The following is a 22,498-nucleotide window of genomic DNA, read 5'->3' as shown; positions in this document are numbered from 1 at the left end:
CTGCTGCTGTTTGGGTTGGTCATCTTCTAGATCTTCATCAGTGGTTACAGAACGCTGCCCACAGGGCGCTTTTGGCTGGATATATTTTTGGTTGGTGGACTATTCTCAGTCCAGCAGTGACCGTGAGGTGTTTAAAAACCTCACAATCGCATGCAGAAGGTGGATTGACTACTCTGAAAGACCTGTTGTGTTCGTGAATCAGTTTCTGGATTTTTGTTTATACTTTTTGACACATGCACACACACACACACACACAGAGTGTGTGCAGGACAAGAGGTGGATTTGTTTCTCTAACTTGCTTTTAGGTGTGAGTGATTAAGTAAGTAAATGGAAATGTCCCTCTGGAATGAATTGTCACCCTGTTTTAGGCTGTTTTGTGTTTCCATTTGACGCCAGCCCCACCTCGACCCTGGTCAGGATGAAACTCTTTCGTATTAATAAATGAATGAATGAATTTGGATTCTGATGTAGTCATTGTTGATTTCACTCAGCTGGGTTTGTCCAATCAGAGACAGAGGGCGGGACCGGGGGTGGAGCCCGAAGTTCAGAGAGACGGAGAGAGAGAGAGAGAGAGAGAGGGAGCGCGCGCACTCTGATTGAATGAGCGTGTGGTGCGCGCGCGAGGGAGTCTGACAGCCAGAGGAAAAGCGACGGTTGAGAAAAAATGGTTGTTTGCACTTGTTCTACAAACCGACAGTGTTGCCTGCTTTGGTTTGTTTGTTGACACTTGTTGACCCAAGCTTTCGAATTAAGCCGCGAAGTGTGACTCTAAAACGTGTTTATTATGTAGTCTTCAGCGTCTCCTGTTTTATTTTGTAATGTTTTTAGTTTTTCTGTTTTCGGAACTGAGGTAAAATATGAAGCTAACATCTTAAACGGAGGAGCCGCTTTAAAAAAAAAAAACGGATTACATCACCTCCAAACGAGTAAATGTATTTAAAACAAGCGAACTGAGCAGACCGAGACAGAAATATAAAGTCTCTCGAAGAAAAACGTCAAGAAAAGACGGCATGTTCGTAACAACATGAAAAAGAAAAAGTGCGGAGGACTGTTGTGAAGCGGGGAGACCGAGACAGTCGGAGGAGAGGTGAGTGAGCCTCAAGAAATCTCATAACTGTTTGCCTATTTACTGTAATCCTCACTGAACACAGTATACAGTTGACATTTATCACCAGTCAGACCAGTTTTGGGGGGTTTGAGCACTCTTGAGCACTCTAGGTTGGTGAGTAATACCCACTGATTTTGGGCAGCATCGATGTGACAGAGATTGCTGGAAGGAGAGAGGGAGGAGAAGACAGGAAAAGAAGGGTTGGAGTGACAGGGTTCTAGTTTAGCTCAGTAGATTAGGTCCTAATCATTAAACCCAGTATTAACTCCAAGCCTACACACCAAGACTGGTTGGAGACTGTTATCTGAGCAGTAGAAATCTGATCTGAAACCAGTCCAGTGTTTTTAGGCAAGTATTAGCTTTACATTTGCTTTTTTGGCAGTACAGCTGTGATCAAATACACTCCAAGCAACTGAGAGTTAATGGCTATAATCAGGGTCCAAACAGTGGCATCCTGGCTGTGGTAGGGCTTGAACCAGTGACTTTCGCATACTTGTCCATTACCTAGACCATTGAGCTATTGCTGCTTTGGTGTAGGTTTCTTTCAGGGCAATTGATTTCCTAAACAAGCTCTACCAACTGCCTACCTTTTCCCTCCTCTTCCACCTTCTGCTCATTATTCCAGTTTTTAGTCTTATTTAAGCATTTTTCAATTTGGTACACATTCTGGGTATCTGGGTATGTATTGAAACTATTCAGGGTATCTGTTCAGGGTAGTAGCAGTGTGACAGAGATTACTGGAAAGAGAGAGGGAGGACACAAAAAGAGGAACATAAAGTGACAGGTGGGATTCAGATGGTTCATCGGTTTTCTTCACATGACGCCCAGGCCAGATAGTTTAGCTCAATGTGATGTATTACCAGTGCCTAATATATCCAGCATTGCATAAAATTAAGCCTAAATTATAGGTCCTTTAATCCAACCCTGAGCAAGCTCAAGCTCCATCTTAACAAAGGGTTAAGACTGGCTGGACACTGACCTCTGTGCAGTATAAATCTGATCCATGATCAATCCAGAGTTTGATACTAATACGTAATGTTGCAGGGGTTTATTTTTATACAAGACGCTGTTTCAGACAGGTAAACAAACTTTCTTCTTTCATCCTCCTGTCCTTACCTAGGATTGATTTACCTTTATATGCATGACTCAACTTGACAAGTCAATTTTTACAATGTTTTGCTTTTGTGATTTGCGCTCACTTTAGGTTGATGAATAATATCCAAATATTTAGGGTATCATTGGTGAAATGAAGATTGCTGGAGGGAGTGGGAGAATGATTGGAAAGGGAATAGAATGACCGAGGGGTCACTGAGAAATTCAGCAGTTCTTATTAACCTTTTAATGTGCTGTTTATGTAGTTTAGCTGAATATGATGTATTTCCTACGTATCCATGTGCCTTCTTTTCCTAGTCTGAAAACCTAAGTCTTGCTCAATTCTTAATCATTAACCAGTTTTTGCTCTTAACTCTGGCCTTAAGAAAAGCCCAATAAAGGCTTAAAAATAAAAACAATAAGCACTCAGGATCTTTTAGTCACATTGTTACACATTGTTCAGTGTGATATATGTTTGTGGATCATATTGGAAATCAGATTTAAGCATTATTAATTCATTTTAAATGGGTACATCTTTATTTTAGTCACTTTTCATCAATTATCTTTAGCTTATAGTTTATTCGTTTTTTTAAAACACTGTTTAGGTGGGTGAATTATAACCACACACTCAGGGCATTAACAGTGTGACAGATTGCTAGAAGGAAAGAGGGATGAGAAGACTAACAGGTTAAAGTGTCAAGTGGATCCTTGGGGGGTTTTAGAGGTTCATAATTTTTCTTAGCTTGATGTGCTGTCAATATGGTCAACATGATGTGTAGTTTGTGATTAAGCTTTACACATACACTTAAATTTAAGTACTGCCTGCCTAACTGTCAAGCCTAGTCTTTTTCCTTAACCCTTACAAGCTCGGGCTTATGCAACAAAATTGGTTTTAAGACTAGAGATCTTCCAATTTAATGTTTCCGTTGTTGATCTGATAACAAGTATCGACCAATATCTAAGACGATAATGATTTCCCAGCAGTAATTCAGACCTTATATGTTTTTAAGTCAATCTTATTGGGAAATTTGATCTAATTAAGTTCAGTTTATATATTGCTTTTCGGAAAGTTGATCTGACTAATTTGATTAGCTGAGTGTTTATGTTAGGTAAGGTGAGATTATTGATGAATACCCGTTGATTCTGGTAGCACTGGTGTCACCTATAATGCTAGAATAAAAGAGAAATGAGTCGATTAAGGGGTTGAAGTGACAAATAGATCCTTGAGGGATTTAGTGATTTAGATAGTGAGCAATATGATCTTTTATGAGGGTTTAATTTAGTCATAAATGTGAGTATAGTCCTTGGTACATCAATTGAAGCCTTGCCTGAATCGAACTTATTAAACCAGTTCTGACTCTCCGAGCAAGCCCGAGCTTAAGCTTTTGGACCAGTTAGATTTTAAACATTTAATTTTGTAACATTATATCTATATACCTAATAGTGGTCTGATACTGGTATTCTTATAGTAGCTGAACGGACACTAAGAGCAGGGTGTAATTGTGGTACGCTTTTATATTAATGTGGGTGATGGAAGATGTGTCAGTCATTATTAAGCTAATTTATTTAAGACATTTTGTGGTACTAAGGCTCATACTCTTTTGGTCCAGGATCAGCCTTAGTACCGGTACTTAATGGATTGGGAGATCCTAGTTGTATACACTGAATTTTCTAACAAATTTAACAACTGAATTTTCTCTTGTTCCAACCATCCTCCCACTCTCTTCCTCAGACTCATTTCCCTCTTAGGCATCTCTCAAGGTGACACTCTTTGCCCCACACTCAGAATCAGAATTACATTTCAACTCCTTGCATCCATTTGCCTCAGGCAAGATTAAACCTGTCTTTCCATCTTTCTTTCACACTGTCTTAACAGAGTCAAGCAGGAGAACACACCCAAACCCACCGGAGTTTGCCATGGATCCCCCTCCCTCTTTGAGCTTGGCCCTTCTCGCTGGGAGTGAGGAAGAAGATCAAGTTACGTCCCACCCTCTGAGTGGTATCTCCCACACATCTCTATCCAGCAACTACCCGGGTAGCAACCACTCTAACCATACAGGTGGGACCAGCAGTCTGGAGAGACTCAACAGAACACCTTCTCCCACCGGTCCGAACCTTCCGCCCATCTCCCTGCCCAAGCTTCCGTTGGTCACAACTCCACAACTTCCAGCACCGATTCCCAATGCACTTCACCCCACTAGCACACCGCTCTCATCCTGTTTGGGCAGCCAGCACAGCCTGAGCGGCGACACATCGCCCATCTACAACGCTCTCTTCTATTCATCTCATTCGCCCACGGGCGAGCGGGAACGAGATCGGGAACGGGAACGAGGCAAACATAGGCAAGCAAGTCCGTTGGTGCACCGGAGGGACAGCAACCCGTTCACAGAGATTGCCATGAGCTCGTGCAAGTACACTGGTGGTGTGATGAAGCCACTTAGTCGCCTCAGTGCCTCGCGCAGAAACCTTATTGAATCTGACAGTGGTAGTGACAGCAAGGAGGGTGGGGCCGCCACTGGACAGGGGACAATACCCTCTTCTTCATCCTCAACCTCGGCACCACAAAACCCACCCGAGATCGTCATCTCCTCTAAAGAGGATCCACCCTACGGACATGTCTATGAGCTGGAACAGTCACCCAATCAGATGTCTATCTATCACCAGAACCACACCTTGTCTGAGAGCAGGAGCAATCTGGGTGGGACGGGAAGCGGGGGCAACGGACCTCAAGGTGGGGCCGGTGGAGCGGCCGGGAGGACAGCCTCCAAAGCTCAAAAGCGCAAAAACCAGAACATCGGCTACAAACTGGGCCACCGGAGAGCACTGTTCGAGAAGAGGAAGAGACTTAGTGATTACGCGCTCATCTTTGGCATGTTTGGCATCGTCGTCATGGTGATCGAGACTGAGCTGTCTTGGGGTGTCTATAGTAAGGTGAGTGATCAGCTCATTTGGTCTTAAGAACTCGATTGGAAAAGTGCCCGCTTTTGTTAGTGTGGGTGCCTGTCGTGCCTGTTTGTGCATGTGCGTACGTGTTTGAGGCTAAGTGAGGAGCCTAATGTAAATACATGCCATCTTGAGTTAGTGCGCCTGGCATTTGAGGCAGATATGGTTGGTGTGGCATTTTAAAGAGAGTGACATTGATCAGCAAACAAGCAAATAGCTTTTGGTCTCTTGGTAGAGAGGAAATATGGACAGCTGTAAAAGAGCTCTTGTGTGTGTGTGTGTGTGTGTGTGTGTGTGCGTGTGCGGATGTATGTGTGTGGATCTCACTACACATAATCATTTGATTGGTAAATATTAACAGTTACTGATCCATTGCTTGAGTATTAGATCATTTTTAGAAATAGCATATAATTAACACCACGGTCTACACTATGATGCATAGTACAATGCAAATGCTTGTAATGTTGAAGTCAAAAGTAAATGTAGATACACAGTCGAGTCATATTATTATGACCAACCTCTTAATTTTGACGGTGAGCTGGCTTGGTGGGCATATAAGGTGTGTGATAGGCTGTCTTCACATACAGTATATCCCTCGTTGCTGTACTATGGGTAAAATTGTCTTCCCAGGGGCAGATGGGATCTTCCAGCAAGACAATGCGACAAATCACACGGCTAGAAATGTCCGACACTGGTTGGAAGAGCATGACCAAGACTTCCAAGTACTACCCTGGCCCCCTAATTCCCCAGACTTGAACTTAATCGAGCATCCGTGGGACCATCTCGATCAACATGTTCACTTTATGGATCCTCCCCCACACCCCCTCCAGCAGCTGTGGGATGCACTGCAGTCAGCATGGCTCCAGATACCTGTGACAATTTACCAGGACTTTTATTGAGTCACTCCCAACCCGTCTAGCTGCTGTTTGTGCTGCACATGCCGGTTACTCTGGATATTAGCTGGTGGTCATAATAATGTGACCGACTGTGTAAAAAATATCTAGCATTCTAATTATTTAGACCTGTCGGCGACTCCAAATCCTGTAGTATGAAAAGTGTTGCAACCAGGTTGTGACTAGCAATGAATGCTGTGTTGACCTACAGCCAATGAGAACGCAAGATAGAGAGTGAAATGTCTGCAAAATGTAGTTTTTATCAGAATACATTGACATACACACAAGCTTTACAGTATTTGTAACCTTAGCATTCATGCATAACCATAATACTTAACATTTTTAGTGTAAAATATTTATTTACCTTTAACTCTCCGATTAGAAAAGACAATCCCTGTTAGCTACGTACTCCAATCCACTTCCTTAACCATATTCTTTTCTTTTTCCCTTTGTTTTTTCACTGCATATCAGCACACAAACAACTTGGGTAATTTATTATAAGGAAAAAATGTGCTCTCACTAATGATATTGCACCCCCCCCCCCCCCCCCCCTCTTTTCGCGTGTGTTTTCTTGTTGTTATTTCCTTTTTATTGGGAAAAGTCTTTTAAAAGAAAGAAAAGCAATTACAAAACTACTTTGTAACAAAGTCCAGTGTCTTAATTAATGTTCCAAATATTGTAAAACAAGAGTACAATTCCTGTTACAAACAAAATACACAATTAAGGTAAATTATTACAAAACACTAAGACACTAGTGTGAATGGAGAGGATTACTTTTTAAATAGAAAGAGAAAGAAGAGGGTGGGGAGGTCAATAAAGTCTAAATGAAATCTGGTCGCTGGGGTCTTATATAATCTAACCATTTAGACCAAATCTGATAAAATTTGTCCTTCTGAATTCTTAAGGAATAAGTTAGCTTTTCCATAATAAAAATTTCGTAAACAATGTCAATCCACTCGTATTTGAGGAGGTTCAATAGACAACCATTTTCCAGGGTGATTTCTTTCTTACTTGCAGCCAACAATATTGAGCATAATTTTTGGTCATTGTGACACATATCGACAGAGAGGTTTCCCAGATATAGAAAATCAAAGTCAAATGGTATATTTGTCTGGAATATAGTACAGACAGCCTGGTGGATAGCCTTCCAATACCTCAACAGGATAGTACACCCCCAAAAAATAGGGTTATGACCTGCACCGTCCGAACCACACATTCTTCAACACCCGGATCCTGAACCTTGATACCGTTTCTGTGTCGGTGTAATAAAAAAATCTAAGGATGTTTTCCAGCAGAATTCTCTCCAGGTTATACAACTTGTTGTGGCTCACTAAAACTGACATTTTTTCCCAATTGTCCTCGGAGAGTGATATTTTCCCCCCTTTCTCCCATTTTTTCTTAATATAAAGCATGTTTACAAAGTCTTGATATAATTTTAGGGCAAGTATCTGATTTAATAGCTGACCAAATATATTTCTCAGGCGATTCGTCCTGGTTAAAGATCGTGTTTCATGTGTGACCCCCTTTCTCTGATCAGACATGTGTTGTGCAAACCACAACGACTTTAAGATTTGTGATTACAAGAGATCAAGTTGTGTAGTGTAAATAGTACAACAATCTACAGACTTTAAAAGTCATATTCCCACAGATAATCTGTATTTGACTTGTGATGGGCGATTTAACCCCAAAATGTGCTGTTAGGTGTAAATCTGTAATAATCCTATTGCAAAGGGTGTTCCTGCCTTGCATCACTGACCAGGATAAAGTAGTTACTGATTAATTACAGCCTTCATCGCAAAGATAAATGACATTAGAATACTTCACCACCAAATTATTCATTCAGGTTGCTGCATGTATAGTCAACGTATTTCATCCTGCAAGAAAATATTAATTGATATTATCAACTGCCTTGTCCTGGTCAGGCTTGCGGCAGGTACAGTTTCACGAGGAAACACTGAGCGCAATGCAGGAATGCCCTGGACTGCCCTCAGACATAGCCAGTCATGCCTGTGATTTTTTTTTTTTTTTCCGGCATTTTTAGCAGACGCCTTTATCCAAAGCAGTTTACGTTACAGTATACAGTCTGAGCAATTGAGGGTTAAGGGCTTTGCTCAAGGGCCCAACAGCAGCAAACTGGCAGTTGTGGGGCTTGAACCAGCGACCTTTTGATTATTAGTCAAGTACCTTAACCACTAGGCTACGGCTTGCCCTAGTGATGTTGTCCAGCGGCTCGATCTGGGTTTAAATCTCAACAGTGGCAGGCTAGATGAACTTCATTGTGATACACTGGAGGCAGTAAACCTAGCAAGCTACACAAAGAGGTTAAAATCAATACATTTCATTAGGCAGGCACAGAAACACTAAGGTGCTTCACCTAATATTTAAGTTGCATGGAAATCCCTGAAGCTACTTTGACTTTTGTAGAGGAACTCTTAAATTCTCTATGCCAGCGGTATTCAAACAGTAGATTATTGGTCCTTTTTTTTACTACATGCTTGGTGTGAGGACAATGTGACCAACTGATTAGATTCATCGTTAATTACTAGCCAATTAAATAAACATAAACCAGATTTAAATTCAAATTTTAAGTCCTAACGCATGTTTTGGGAGATAAGAAAAAGACCAAGTGCCCTGAGAAAACCCACGTTGACCAAGGAACAGCATGTGATTAATTTATCTTAGTTTGCTTGCATTTTCAGTTGTTCCTGTTGTTTCTTGTTCTCCCTTTAAATTGTAAGTCAGTTGTGATGACCAAAAGTGGCCGAACATTTGAATTAAGTGTTTAGTTAACCAGTATTACTGAACAATTCTGGGCCAGATTTGGATTCGAGGAGATGTTAATAACTAACCGGTTAACTGATAATTAACAAATCAAGAATTGCTTGATTTGAACTGAGAACGGAGATTCAGTGAGAGTAGGGCTGTCACGGTGAAATGCGATATGCGGTATTAGCGCCATTTTTTTTAAATTTTTTTTATTTTTTTATTTTTTTATAATTACTTAATTTATCTGGATTTTAGAGCTATATAAACAAGCTTTATTGTTAGGCTATAATTCAGTATATTATTGCTTTTTAAATGACAAAGATAAGACAGCTTTAAGACAAATCAAATGCGTGTTTATTGTTAATACAGAACAAAGAAGAGCAAGGATGCGCAATAAGAATGCACGGCTTTTCTCTATTAAAAAAAGGTTTAAATTTAGCTTCTAGCCTAGGCTAGATATACACTGTGAAACGAAAAAAAAGCAATCTGTTTAGGCTAAATATTTTAAGTGCACATCTAATCAAAATATGGTAAAAAAATAAAAAATAAAACGAAACCGTTTGTTTAGAATAAAGAATAAAGTCTATAAGACCTTAAACCTGCGTTATAATGTCCTTGTTGCGCGCTAGAAAAACCAACATGTTCACCTTATGTGGTTTCAGAGAGGATCTGAGTGGGGTAGCGATGTTCCCGGCGGCACTAAAAACTCTCTCTGATGGTGTGCTCGTTGCACAAATACACATGTACTTGCATGTGACTTTAGAGAGCAGAGGAAATCTAGCCTGGTTGTCGCGCCACCAGGCGAGTGGATCTGCGTTGGAGTCTACGGGCTCCTCTTGCAGGTAGCGCGTGATCTCAGTATCTCAATATCTGCTCATTTTCATAGTGAATTTATTTAACTTTTATTACGCCCGAATGTAAGAGTAAAACAAGCTGGACCCTGCAAAAAAAAACAAAAAAAAACCGTGAACATCGCGGTTGTGACGGTTGCTTGGCATGCCCTGCGGTTGGCTGGTCTAGAGCGCGATATTGCAAAATTGCGGTTACCGCCACAGCCCTAAGTGAAAGTTCAGACTGTTGCTTTAAGACTTACTCTAAGTGTGCATGAACCAACTAATTGTTCACACACATTCAGAGAAAGTGCTGCCATTCTAATCAGACCAAAAAAAAGAACCATTTATGTATTAATTTAATGAATTCATTATTACATTTATGTATTAATGAAATGATGAATAATGGCACCATTAAAGATTAAAATCTCAAACAGATGCTGTTTAGTATTATTATGGAGTCAGTGAGTTAAACTCGCGCATGTGGATCTGTGTGTGACATTATTATTCATTTACAAAAATGTCATCTTATACTGCAACTTTATTCATTATAAATTAATTGTCATTAGCATGTGTAGTTAGGGGGCACTCAGGTGGTGCAGCGTGAATTACGCAAGCTCACTACTTCTGGGATCCAGGCTTTGAATTCCTAGCTGTGTTATCAGTCAGTTGGGTGTCTACATACATACATGATCGTCTGTGTCTGTGTCTGGGGGTGGGGGTGGCAAGGTCCTATGATAGATTGGTGTCCCCTCCACGGTGTTATAAGGCAAACCGTACAGACCCTACATGACCCTGGTTAGGATAAAGCAGTAAAATTGACATTCACTGACAGTCTTTATGTTCATCTTACTGTTTTACACCACCTCCATGTTAATAATAAGCTTGCTAATCATTGGTTTACCTTCAACCAATGGTGGTCAATTTGCATCCATAGTTTATGCATAAATTGTTATTTTTACATACATTTTGTTTTAAAAGTATTTCTTTTTCACACAATTTTCTCTCAGAGCATTTTTTGGGAGTGGACTGGAGATGAGTTTTTTTTTTTTTAAACTGTTGTTCAAGCTGTTTTTAGGTTATCCTGCAAGTCTGCTGATCTAATCCTACCTTATTATGAATTGAAGAGCATGTGGTCAAACCCTAAGTGGCAAAAAAGTGGTGAAACTGAGCCCGCCTCAACCCTGATCAGGATAACGCGGTTGATGAAAATTAAATGAAATTAACAACAAAAAAACCTTATTAAAGCATTTGCTTTGAAAGGAAGACAGTCTAAGTAGGGATCACCAAATAAACTAGATAGTCAAAAGTATGTGGACAAATAAACATATAAGACATTGCACATTAAACCATGGGCAATAATGCCTCCCCTTTCCCCTGTGTCTGTAACAGGCTTTATTTATTTGAGAAGGATTTCTACAAGATTATGGAGTGTGTCTATGGGAATTTGTACCCATCCAGTCAAACGAGCATGAGACCAGGTACTGATGTTAGACAAGAATGCCTAGCTCATGTTACAGTTCACCCCAAAGCTTTTCATTGAAGTTAATGTCAGGATTATTCACTGGAACATCAGAAGTGCATCAGAAGTGACATCAGATTTGAAAACCATTTCAGGAAAATTGGTGACTAAGCTAGACTATTAAAAGAAAGGTTAAAAGTTCAAGCCAATGTTGAGTTGCTTTGGATAAAAGCCTCTGCCAAATGCAAATGTAAATATGCCATTCTGCCGAATTAGTGCAATTTCTGTCCCGAGGACATTATATGTATAAATGTATATGAAAATTAACTTTAAATTGAGCAAAGTGTCCTGCACATTGATCTCATTGCAAATTTAGGATATATTAGTTAAAATGTTTATAAAAACTCCTTATAACACTGGAAAAATAGTATTTTTTTCATGTCCCCACTCTCTAACACTACACTTTACAATGGAATATAATGAGTATAATCCTTTTTTCCTTTGCATTGTTTGGTGACTCCATATCCCATCTATGTTTTTAATATTTATATTCCATAAGAGATTTACACCGACAAGGCATAACATTATGACCACTGACAGGTGAAGTGAATACCACTGATTAGCTCTTCATCGTGACACCTGTTAGTGGGTGGGCTATATTACGCAGCAAGTGAACATTTTATCCTCAAAGTTGGACAAGCGTAAGGATTTGAGCGAAATTGTGATGGCTAGACGACTGGATCAGAGTATCTCCAAAATTGCAGCTCTTGTGTGGTGTTCCCTGTCTGCAGTGGTCAGTATCTATCAAAAGTGGTCCAAGTAAGGAACAGTAAGAAACAGTGGTAAACCGGTGACAGGGTCATGGGTCGCCAAGGATCATTGATGCACGTGGTGAGAGAAGGCTGGCCTGTGTGGTCCGATCCAACAGACGAGCTACTGTAGCTCAAATTGCTGAAGAAGTTAATGCTGGTTCTGATAGAAAGGTGTCAGAATACACAGTGCATCGCAGTTGCAGGGCTGTTTTTGCAGCAAAAGGGGGACCAACACGATATTAGGAATATATTATTTCATGTATTTGCTAATTCTGTTTTAAAAACTCAGTCCTGTTACTTTGTCCTGTTACTCATATACAACCATCTTCCACTTAGAAACCTTGTAAAAATTAAACAAAGTTGCCTGAGATTGGCCGATTTTGAGTAGTTACGTATGTATGTTACTAGATTCAGTGCTGAACAAAGATAAAAAATGTAATTTAATTTCGGCGAGTTACTACACGCAAATTGCACCCATTCTGTGGAATTGCCCAAATATAATTTAGAACATACTGTATCTCAAACACATTCCAAAGATGACTCTTTAGTAAATGGGCTTTATGTCCGTAAGGAGAACCTTAATGGTTCGCTTGGTAAAACGGATCCACCTGATTTGTTGTCGCATCTCACATTGGACGCAAATGTCATGTTGCACTGAAATAGCATCTACCCACTCCAGATATCATATTGGTACAAAAGAGCTTCAGGTCTCAGCATTATGATGCGTAAGTGACTCAGTGGAGGCTCTGGGAGCTCCTGCTGTGGGTGGATTCAGCGTCAGAAATTCCACTTCATATTTTCACGTGTATTTACTGGAACACATGGGGCGACCTAAACTCGAGTGGGGCGAGTGTAAGCTTTGAACTGACCTCCACTTCATGATTTCTTAACATTTTAGATGCAGGTATTTTCCCACTGCAGGCTCTTAATACATTATATGACCGAATGTATATCAACACCTCTCCTAACTTCATATTGATCTCAGGTGTTTCAGTTACACCTATTGCTTAAAGATGTATAAAATAATCCATTTATTCATTTATACCATTGCTTGGTCACAATGAGTCCACTTACCCCAGCAACACTCCCTGGACAGGACCCCAATCCATAATAGTGCCTTGGCCATCCCCTTTCAGACAAGACATAGCAGAATTTACCGCTGCACCACTTGAGTGCCCTGCATACAATCAGTTTTATAAAATAAATGTTATGCTTCCAACTTTGGCCTTTCCCTGTTCCAGCATGACTGGGTTCCTGTGCACAAAGCAAAGTCCACAAGGGCATGATTATATAAGTATGGTGTGTAGGAACTTCAGCCCCACTGAGCACGTTTGGAATTAATTGGAGCACGGACTAAGCAGTGGCCGTCTAAGATCTGACAGATCCTCTTCTAACTAAAAAGGCACAAATTCCCACAGACACACTTGAAAATCTAGTGGAACTATTTGCCAAAGCGGGGAGGCGATTTTTTTTTTTTTTTTTAATAGACGATTATGGAATGGAATGGCTAACAAGCTCATAGTCAGGTGTCCACCTACTTTTGGCCACATATTGCAGATCAGATCTGATCACTAAAACTGATAAGTTATGCTTTTAATACAGAACAGAACATATACAGCTAATTCAGAAAGCACCTGCATACCTGGTCTTTAATCTACCCAAGCTTATCCATGTTACCCCACTGTTGCACTCCCTCTACTGGCTACCTATAACTGCTTGCATTAAATTCGAAACAATAATGCTTACTGACTAAGCTAGAAATGAGCCAACCCCGACCTACCTTAAATCACAAATCAAACCTTGTTCAGTTCTCTGTCTGAGCCGCAATTCTGCCTCATCTTGATCCACCCCTCAGAACTCAAGGAAAACAGGCATCAAGGCTCTTCTTTATACTAGAACTCAGGGGGTGGAATGCACTTCTCCTGCCTGAGACATTGACATTTTACAGCTGAGACATTGACATTTTAAGCTGATTTTCACATTATAATCGTTTTGCACTTGTTCACTGTAAGATTGGGCACATGTTGTTGCTTATTGCAGAGTTTAAGTCTTTCCCGTGATGCGCAGCAAAATCGCTTCGTGCTGGCTGTGCCAATGAGTGCCAAGCTTGTAAACAATCCAGAATGTTGACTGACAGTATTGACAGTTTATTCACATGTGGTTTTGTATGAAATGTATTTTTGTTTGTGAAAGTCAGAAAGGCTTAAAAACTATGAATGCAACCTAATGTTGTTATTATAATTATTATTTTATATGTTTTACACATTTTAATGTCAGACAATTTAGTATTTCCAATTCACCATATAGGAGCACTTTGTAGTTCTACAATTACTGACTGTAGTCCTTACATGTTAGCCCCCTTTCATGCTGTTCTTCAATGGTCAGGACCCCCACAGGACCACCACAGAGTAGGTATTATTTGGGTGGTGGGTCATTCTCAGCATTGCAGTGACAATGACATGGTGGTGGTGTGTTAGTGTGTGTTGTGCTGGTACGAGTGGATAAGACACAGCAGCGCTGCTGGAGTTTTTAAACACCTCACTGTCACTGCTGGACTGAGAATAGTCCACCAACCAAAAATATATCCAGCCAACAGTGCCCTGTGAGCAGCGTCCTGTGACCACTGATGAAGGTCTAGAAGATGACCAACTCAAACAGCAGCAATAGATGAGCGATCGTCTCTGACTTTACATCTACAAGGTGGACCAACTAGGTAGGAGTGTCTAATAGAGTGGACAGTGAGTGTACACGGTATTTAAAAACTCCAGCAGCGCTGCTGTGTCTGATCCTCTCATACCAGCACAACACACACTAACACACCACCACAATGTCAGTGTCACTGCAGTGCTGAGAATGATCCACCACCCAAATAATACCTGTTCTGTACTCCTGTGGGCCTCCTGACTATTGAAGAACAGGGTGAAAGCAGGCTAAAACAGTATGCAAAGAAACAGATGGACTACAGTCAGTAGTTGTAGAACTACAAAGTGCTTCTATATGGTAAGTGGAGCTGATAAAATGGACAGTGAGTGTAGAAACAAGGAGGTGGTTTTAATGTTATGGCTGTTTGGTGTATGCTTGACAGTTAACGTTTAATCATCGGCTAATGGCTGTCAGTAATCGGTTACATGAATATGGCAAAATTTGCATCCTACTGACACAATTCTTACTGTCAAGTCTTAGCTGTTTACTTCAGACATAACTCTGAAGTACTCCTTAGAGGGCCAATTTTGACAAAACCCATGCTGATGTGAAGCTTATGTACCTTTTACCAGTTAAATTTGTTTTTTTGTGGTTCATTGTGTGATTGCGTCTGATCTTCAGGATTACATTACAGCAGTAGTGATGTAGAGATTTACTAATGCTGTACTACACCTTACAAATAATAAGATTTATTTCACTGTAATGTTCTTACTTAGAAGACTTTACAGACTTTAACAGCTGACTTTTTACTCTTGCAAATATTGTTCCTATTTTTTGGTTGCATCCCAAACTGCATCTTGTGTGCAACTTTAACATTTGTAGTGCACTATTTTTGGTGACACTATCCATATGGTTGCCAGGTGTCTGACTTGACTCGACGACACTTATTAATCATTAGTAGTAATTACACATACGTGTGCTCGGGTGGCGCAGTGGTAAATCATGCTAGCCCATGGGGGTGCTATCGGCAGGTGGAGCGTCAACATACAGACATGATTGGCTGTGTCTGGGTGCGGGTGGCTGAGGCCATATGATAGGTTGGTGTCCTGTCCTTGACATGTTACTGCATTTGTCCAGTGATTTCGGAGACCATGACTTTAATATGCTGGTAAAACATGAAAATGAAATGACATGTATTAATGCCACAATTACACATATGGCAAAATTTATGTAGTTCAGGTGTTTTGGCCGCACCTATTGGTGTGTAAAATCGATAACATGCTTTCCATTTTGTTACTGTGTGAGTTGTTTTCAACTCCCATTGTAGTTGTAAACCAGATGTTCTGGCCAGGAAGAGTCACAGACTTACCATGCCTCCCCTCTGACATGCTTTGTACCACCTGCCAGTGGCGGAAGTACACGGCAAGGAAGTACACGGACAATTATGCCTGTTGGCAATGAACTGGCAAACTCGAACACCCTGTCGTGATGTGTGCCAGAGTGTTAGACTGCTGTGCCACTTGAGTGCCCAGTTTGACGAGTTTTGTCAGGAAATTGCAGCATCTCATTGTGAATATGATCATTGTGAATATGTGAATGTACACCGATCAGCCATAACATTAAAACCACCTCCTTGTTTCTACACACATTGTCCATTTTATTAGCTCCACTTACCATATAGAAGCACTTTGTAGTTCTACAATTACTGACTGTAGTCCATCTGTTTCTCTGCATGCTTTGTTAGCCCCCTTTCATGCTGTTCTTCACCACAGAGCAGATAGTATTTGGGTGGTGGGTCATTCTCAGCACTGCAGTGACACTGACATGGTGGTGGTGTGTTAGTGTGTGTTGTGGTATGAGTGGATAAGACACAGCAATGCTGATGAAGTTTTTAAACACCTCTTTAAATAATACCTGCTCTGTGGTGGTCCTGTGGGGGTCCTGACCATTGAAGAACAGGGTGAAAGCAGGCTAAAAAGGTATGTAAAAAAAAAACAGATGGACTACAGTCAGTAATTGTAGAACTACAAAGTGCTTCTATATGGTAAGTGGAGCTAATAAAATGGACAGTGAGTGTAGAAACAAGGAGGGGGTTTAAATGTTATGGCTGATCGGTGTATTTTGAATATGATCAGTTTATGATTGTGAAGCTTAGATAATAATACCATGTTTAAAATGATGTTGCACCTCCTTGATTCTGTATTTGTCGGAAATGCCAAGGTCCATATTTTAAATAGAAAATGTGGTTAATTTGACACCATTCTGCGTATATCCATTGGCTACACCTATCTGGTACATTACTGATTATTTTAGCTACACCTACCGTACAGATAAACATCGCATAATGTGTGTTATTCTTCCTCTAGTCATATATCAATGGACAGTGGACGCTGTTGGGTTTATATTTTTGGTTGAAGCATTATTCTCCCCCCCTGCACCTGATACACTCCTACCAGTACAACTCGCACTAACATGTTTTATCATGTTACTGGCATTGCGGTGCTGAGAATGATCCACCAACCAAATAACATTTGGTCTGTGGGGGTCCCATGGGGCTACAAAGAGGGCGGTGACAAAGTGTACAGAGCAGCAGATGAGCTACAGTTAATAATTGTACAGCCACAAAGTTTGTCCATATGGTAGGTGTATCTTAAATAATATTCAATAGATATACCAGATTGGTGTACCTAATAAAATGCTCATTGAGTCATAATAAAGTTGTTGTACGTGCTTTGTTGTGTGTGCCTATGATTGAGCTCAAAATGTTTGCACTCTATCAGTACTGCTCTTTAGCCTTGATGTTTTAAAATCTTTATTATAAAACGAATAGTTCCGGTCCTAAAATCTGATTGGCTGAGCCGCGTTCGAAGCCGTTGTAAAATCCCCGATATACGCACACCCAGAGCCGTAGATAGAGAGAGTTGCGACACTCCTTGATCTCGCCGCCACGCGGTCACGTGGTTCATGTAACCCTCCGATAGTTCCAAACAAACCCGGCGCTGTCATGTTCTCATATGGGACAGGCAGCAGTGAATGAAATATTAAACAGTAAATAATAAACATTTGTACAATTTCTGGGTATTTTCACCTGCCTTTACATTTACTGCATCTGCTTTAATGCCAATTTGGTATATGAAGTGGAGAATTGATGTTTATAATGACTTAATAGGTCGTTCTTGTTAACACACAGTACATACATTATATTAGCATACATTACATAATGCGATATCATTAAGTAGTTTAAACAGTTTTTTATGTTTTGTTTTTTACATAAACTAATCTCCCTTCACTTTCCTGAGGATTCATAATAATAATCATTTTGGTTAAACACTAAGTCATGTGCTGGATTCATAAGGTTTACCTGCACTAAATGAACAGGTTTATAAACACACTACCGTACCTTTAACATTATAGTGCAGGTACATGAAATAACATTCATTCATCTATTTCATGAGTAAGTAATAATTTATTTCTACATGTAATACATGAATTAATTCATAATTAATATGCACTAGTTCATTTTGTCTAATGTATGTGGTGGACAAGGTACACAAACCATGTAGCTGAGTTGAAGTAGAGATATCCAAGGTAAAATATTACTCCAGTAAAAGTAGTAGTAAAAGTAAAAATACCTCCACTAAAGTACTCAACTAAATTTACCTTCAAATGTACTTAAGTATGAAAGTAAAAGTAGCATGATTTATTATGGCTCTGATGTTTTATTGTCATTTCTGTAACAAGACTCTTGATTGATCAACTTTTAATTAATCAATTTTAGGTGAAAAGACTCTAGTGTCAATAATTTAGCTTAGCTGAGTAAGCTAAATTCAGTTATACCTATTAATTAAGATAAACATGTAACATTTAGTGCTGAGCAAATGCTAAACAATAACAGTATTAAGTATATTAATGACATTAAATTCATATTTTTTTTAAAACAAAGCAACAAACAGCTAAAAATGCTTGATAAGTAGTAAAAATGAATGGGGCTCTATGGGACATTTGGAACTATACAGAGCTCCACAACCCGGAAGCTACACAGAAAATATGTCCCGCCCCCTTTCCAACGGTTCCCTATGGGAGTGTCGCCACTCTGTTCTCTCTACCGCTCTGCGCACACCTATGACCACCTCACATCATTCCATATTAATACACCACTGAAAAGAAAAAGTACAAACTTGGTTAAACACTATTTCAAGTCATGTACTATACATGGAAATATCCAGATTAATATAAACAGTAATCCTAATCATTATGCGGGTGTTTCGTCCAAGAAATAGTGTAATAGTGTTTGTGGAGGAATGTTTATTGCGAATGTTATTTTCGCCTTCATGTTCCCTAGCAACACTGTTAACGGACTACCTGATTTCGTGGAAGAATGCTTTTTGTAAGTGTTTTTGTAAATAAAAACATTTATAAATTGAACATTGTTGTATTTTATTATATTTTATGTTGATCGCCATTTTATAAAAGCAATAAGCCACTCGAGACCGTGCGTTACTGCTATGATTTTATCATGGGGAAAGACGTGGAAAACAGCTTTCCCTGTGATAAAATCGCAGTAACGCACGGTCTCTCGTGGCTTATTGCTTTATTTTAAAATCTGTATTTTTATGTTTCATGAACTCTTATTGCACTTACTTCTTATAAGGTATTTTACTATATTTTATTTTACTTTTTCATGTTCTTAATTTTTAAAGCACTTTATCTCTCTTGTTTTAATTCCTCTCAGCTTTTTAAGTTTACTGATCTTTATTTCTGTTCAGCGATCGTAATTAATTAAAACCCTCTTGACCCGCTGGCAATAGTAGTCCTACATTTCTCTTTCTTGCAACCATTAACTGCACTGTGTGAAAGGCTTGGCCATTTATATCTGTAATAAAATTCTTTAAATTAAAGGATACAATGACAAGATGTTTCAATCAACTTTTCGTATCTAAATGCTTATTGTAAACGTATTGGCTTTAACATGTTTCGAAAAAAGCCTGGAAAGGAGCATGTTTACCAGTGTGTTACATCACAACATTCTGTAGTTGTTCGCAAATTAAGAAGAAACCCATTGTTGTCTTGTCTAGAAAAGAGGAATTTTAGCTCGATTATAACCCTACATTCAGACCGGCAGCGATGCAACACGACAGAACGACCGGCTGTCATTCGTTTTCAATTAGAGCTGGATATTTTCAGTCACAGGAGGCAGCGCAAACATTGCCAATGAGAAGTGGGTGGAGTCTGCAACATAAAGTTCCAAGTTCAACTTTATGCAAATTAGGAGCAAAGCAATTTGGCAATTAACAAGAGGAATTGGGCTTTAAATGAAACGGTTTGCACATCTCCTACTGTAAAACGGTATGCTACGTTTTTGGCTCCTACATAATAGTTCTACATAATCTCTTTGTTGGGGTGTCAAACTTCCACATATAGACAGCAGCAATCACAAAGAGCAAACACAGTTTTATTGTCATGTTGACTGCACAGGCAGTGACGCACTACATAGGGATCAAAATTATAGACGAGGGGTTTTCCTTTAGGTTTTAAATTATAGTGGGAACACGTCTGATTTGTGATTTATTTATTTTTATGCATTTTCTCCCTTTGTCTTCTGATTTTAGCGTAGCCAGTCAGGCTTTTGTTGCTGGGAATCTTAATTGTGTTTGAGGTGGGTATATTTGCCTGCTCCACACCCCCTCCGACTCATGTGCAGTCCTTCAACCCCTTCTTTTTCGCCCGTGCCTCATCCACTTCTGCACAGGTCTGCTAACCAGGGTCGTTGCACAGCTTTTGAAGACCCCACTCACTTAGTCCGGTCTCAGACTCGGTGGACAATTTTGTCTGCTGCAGGCACTGCCAATTGTGCCCGCTAGATAGCACCCAGCCAACCGGTAGCAGAGCCGAGCTTCAAATCAAGGTGTTCAGAATCTCAGTGCAGGTGTGCTAGCGGAACATTCAGCTGCGCCGCCTGGGCGTTTTGTAATTTAATTGTCTTTTCTATACACTCTGTAGACACTTAACAGTAAAGTACACTGTACTGCAATGGCATTTGCTTTTTTTTTTGCTTGGTGTCAGCTAAACCAGTGGTTCCCAACCACCGGGCTGTAGACCGGTACTGGTCCGTGGGTCATTTATTACCGGGCCGTACAGGAAGAATTAGAGATCGCTACATCAGCAATGAAAACACTGCTTCTATTTCCAGCAGGTGTTTATCATCTCATATCACCCCCAGGTGGAAGCAGCGTCTCGTTGCAATGACAAAAGCTCATTTATGAGTAGTACAGTCCCTGACAGAAGTTCTGTCGCTTATCCATGTTGTGGAAACAAAAGCTTATAACCTGACTTTAACTTCATCCATTGGTTTTAGAAATGACTCATATGAAAGCTGAAACCCTCCCAAATGAGGTTTAATTTACGAAAATAAATTTGCTTCACTGCAGAAATATTGATCATTTAATGAACACAGAAAGGTCAGATTTTGGCAAGACAAAAGTTTTGTCTCCTTGTCATATAATGCACCCAATCCTAGTTTACAGCCTCACCTGTGCGCACTAATTGATCGGTTAATTAGTGGGTGTGTATAAAAAGAACCCCAGCACCCCAGACCTTCACTTGAACTGCAACTTCACCTCTGACAACATGCCAAAAATCCACCCTGCGACCAAAGCCTTGATTATCAAGAGGCTGAAGACCAGATCCACTGCAGAGGTGGCTGGCACCTTTAATGTGTCTCAGCGTCAAGTACAAAGAATTAAAAAAAGATTTGAAGAGACTGGAGATGTTTTTGACAAGCCCAGGTCCGGCAGACCCCGCAAGACAACTGCTAAGGAGGAACGTTTGTTGGTTAGAAAATCCAAAGCCAGCCCCTCTTCCACTGCAGCAGAGCTCCACCAGGCCTGGTCACCTCAAGTCCCTGTGTCAACTAGAACAGTTTGTAGGATTCTGTCTCGAAATGGCCTCCATGGTCGAATTAGTGCCCAGAAGCCAGCACTAAACAAAAGGCAATTAAAAAACCGTGTGGCATTTGCCAAGGCCCACAGCCTGCTAAATGGATGGACGCTGGAAAAGTGGCAGAAGGTGGATTTCTCAGATGAATCTTCAGTTGAATTACACCACAGCTGCCGCAAATACTGCAGGAGACCTACTGGAGCCCATATGGATCCAAGATTCACCCAGAAAACTGTTAAGTTTGGTGGTGGAAAGATCATGGTCTGGGGTTACATTCAGTATGGGGGTGTGCGAAACATTTGCAAGGTGGAAGGCAATATCAATAGCCTAAAATATCAAGAAGTATTAGCTACCTCTTACATTCCCAATCATAAAAGGGGTCAAATTTTGCAGCAGGATGGTGCTCCATCTCATACATCCATCTCTACATCAAAGTTCCTTAAGGCGAAGAAGATCAAGGTGCTCCAGGACTGGCCAGCCCAGTCACCAGACATGAACATCATTGAGCATGTTTGGGGTAGGATGAAAGAGGAAGCTTGGAAGACAAAACCAAAGAATCTTGATGAACTCTGGGAGGCATGTAAGACTGCATTCTTTGCTATTCCTGATGACTTCATCAATTGTATGAATCATTGTCGAACCGCATGGATGCAGTCCTTAAAGCTCATGGAAGTCACACAAAATATTAAATATGGCTCTAATAGCACCACAACTTCATTCACCAATGTTATGAAACATATCTTTGTATTTGAAGTAAATTATTTGTTTGATTTTCACATTACTTTCTGTGGGCGACAAAACTTTTGTCTTGCCAAAATCTGACCTTTCTGTGTTCATTAAATGATCAATATTTCTGCAGTGAAGCAAATTTATTTTCGTAAATTAAACCTCATTTGGGAGGGTTTCAGCTTTCATATGAGTCATTTCTAAAACCAATGGATGAATTTAAAGTCAGGTTATAAGCTTTTGTTTCCACAACATGGATAAGCGACAGAACTTCTGTCAGGGACTGT

General features: G+C 40.2%; 1 protein-coding gene across 2 annotated transcripts in view; it reads left to right on the top strand.

Annotated features, from left to right (window-relative positions):
* Nucleotides 1-888: 888 nt before the first annotated feature.
* The window catches only part of LOC134310347 (small conductance calcium-activated potassium channel protein 3-like), a 132,339-nt gene continuing 110,729 nt past the window's right edge, over nt 889-22,498 (top strand). For both annotated transcript variants that reach the window (XM_062991907.1, XM_062991908.1), the window contains exons 1-2: nt 889-1,087; nt 4,077-5,131. In XM_062991907.1, the coding sequence (XP_062847977.1) occupies nt 4,118-5,131 (1,014 nt within the window). In that variant the 5' untranslated portion in view covers nt 889-1,087; nt 4,077-4,117. The remainder of the gene's footprint in view (nt 1,088-4,076; nt 5,132-22,498) is intronic.

The sequence above is a fragment of the Trichomycterus rosablanca genome, chromosome 3, assembly GCF_030014385.1.
Source record: "Trichomycterus rosablanca isolate fTriRos1 chromosome 3, fTriRos1.hap1, whole genome shotgun sequence".
NCBI lineage: Eukaryota > Metazoa > Chordata > Actinopteri > Siluriformes > Trichomycteridae > Trichomycterus > Trichomycterus rosablanca.
The sequence above is the reverse complement of the archived record's forward strand: the minus strand, read 5'-3'. Positions and strand labels throughout refer to the sequence as shown.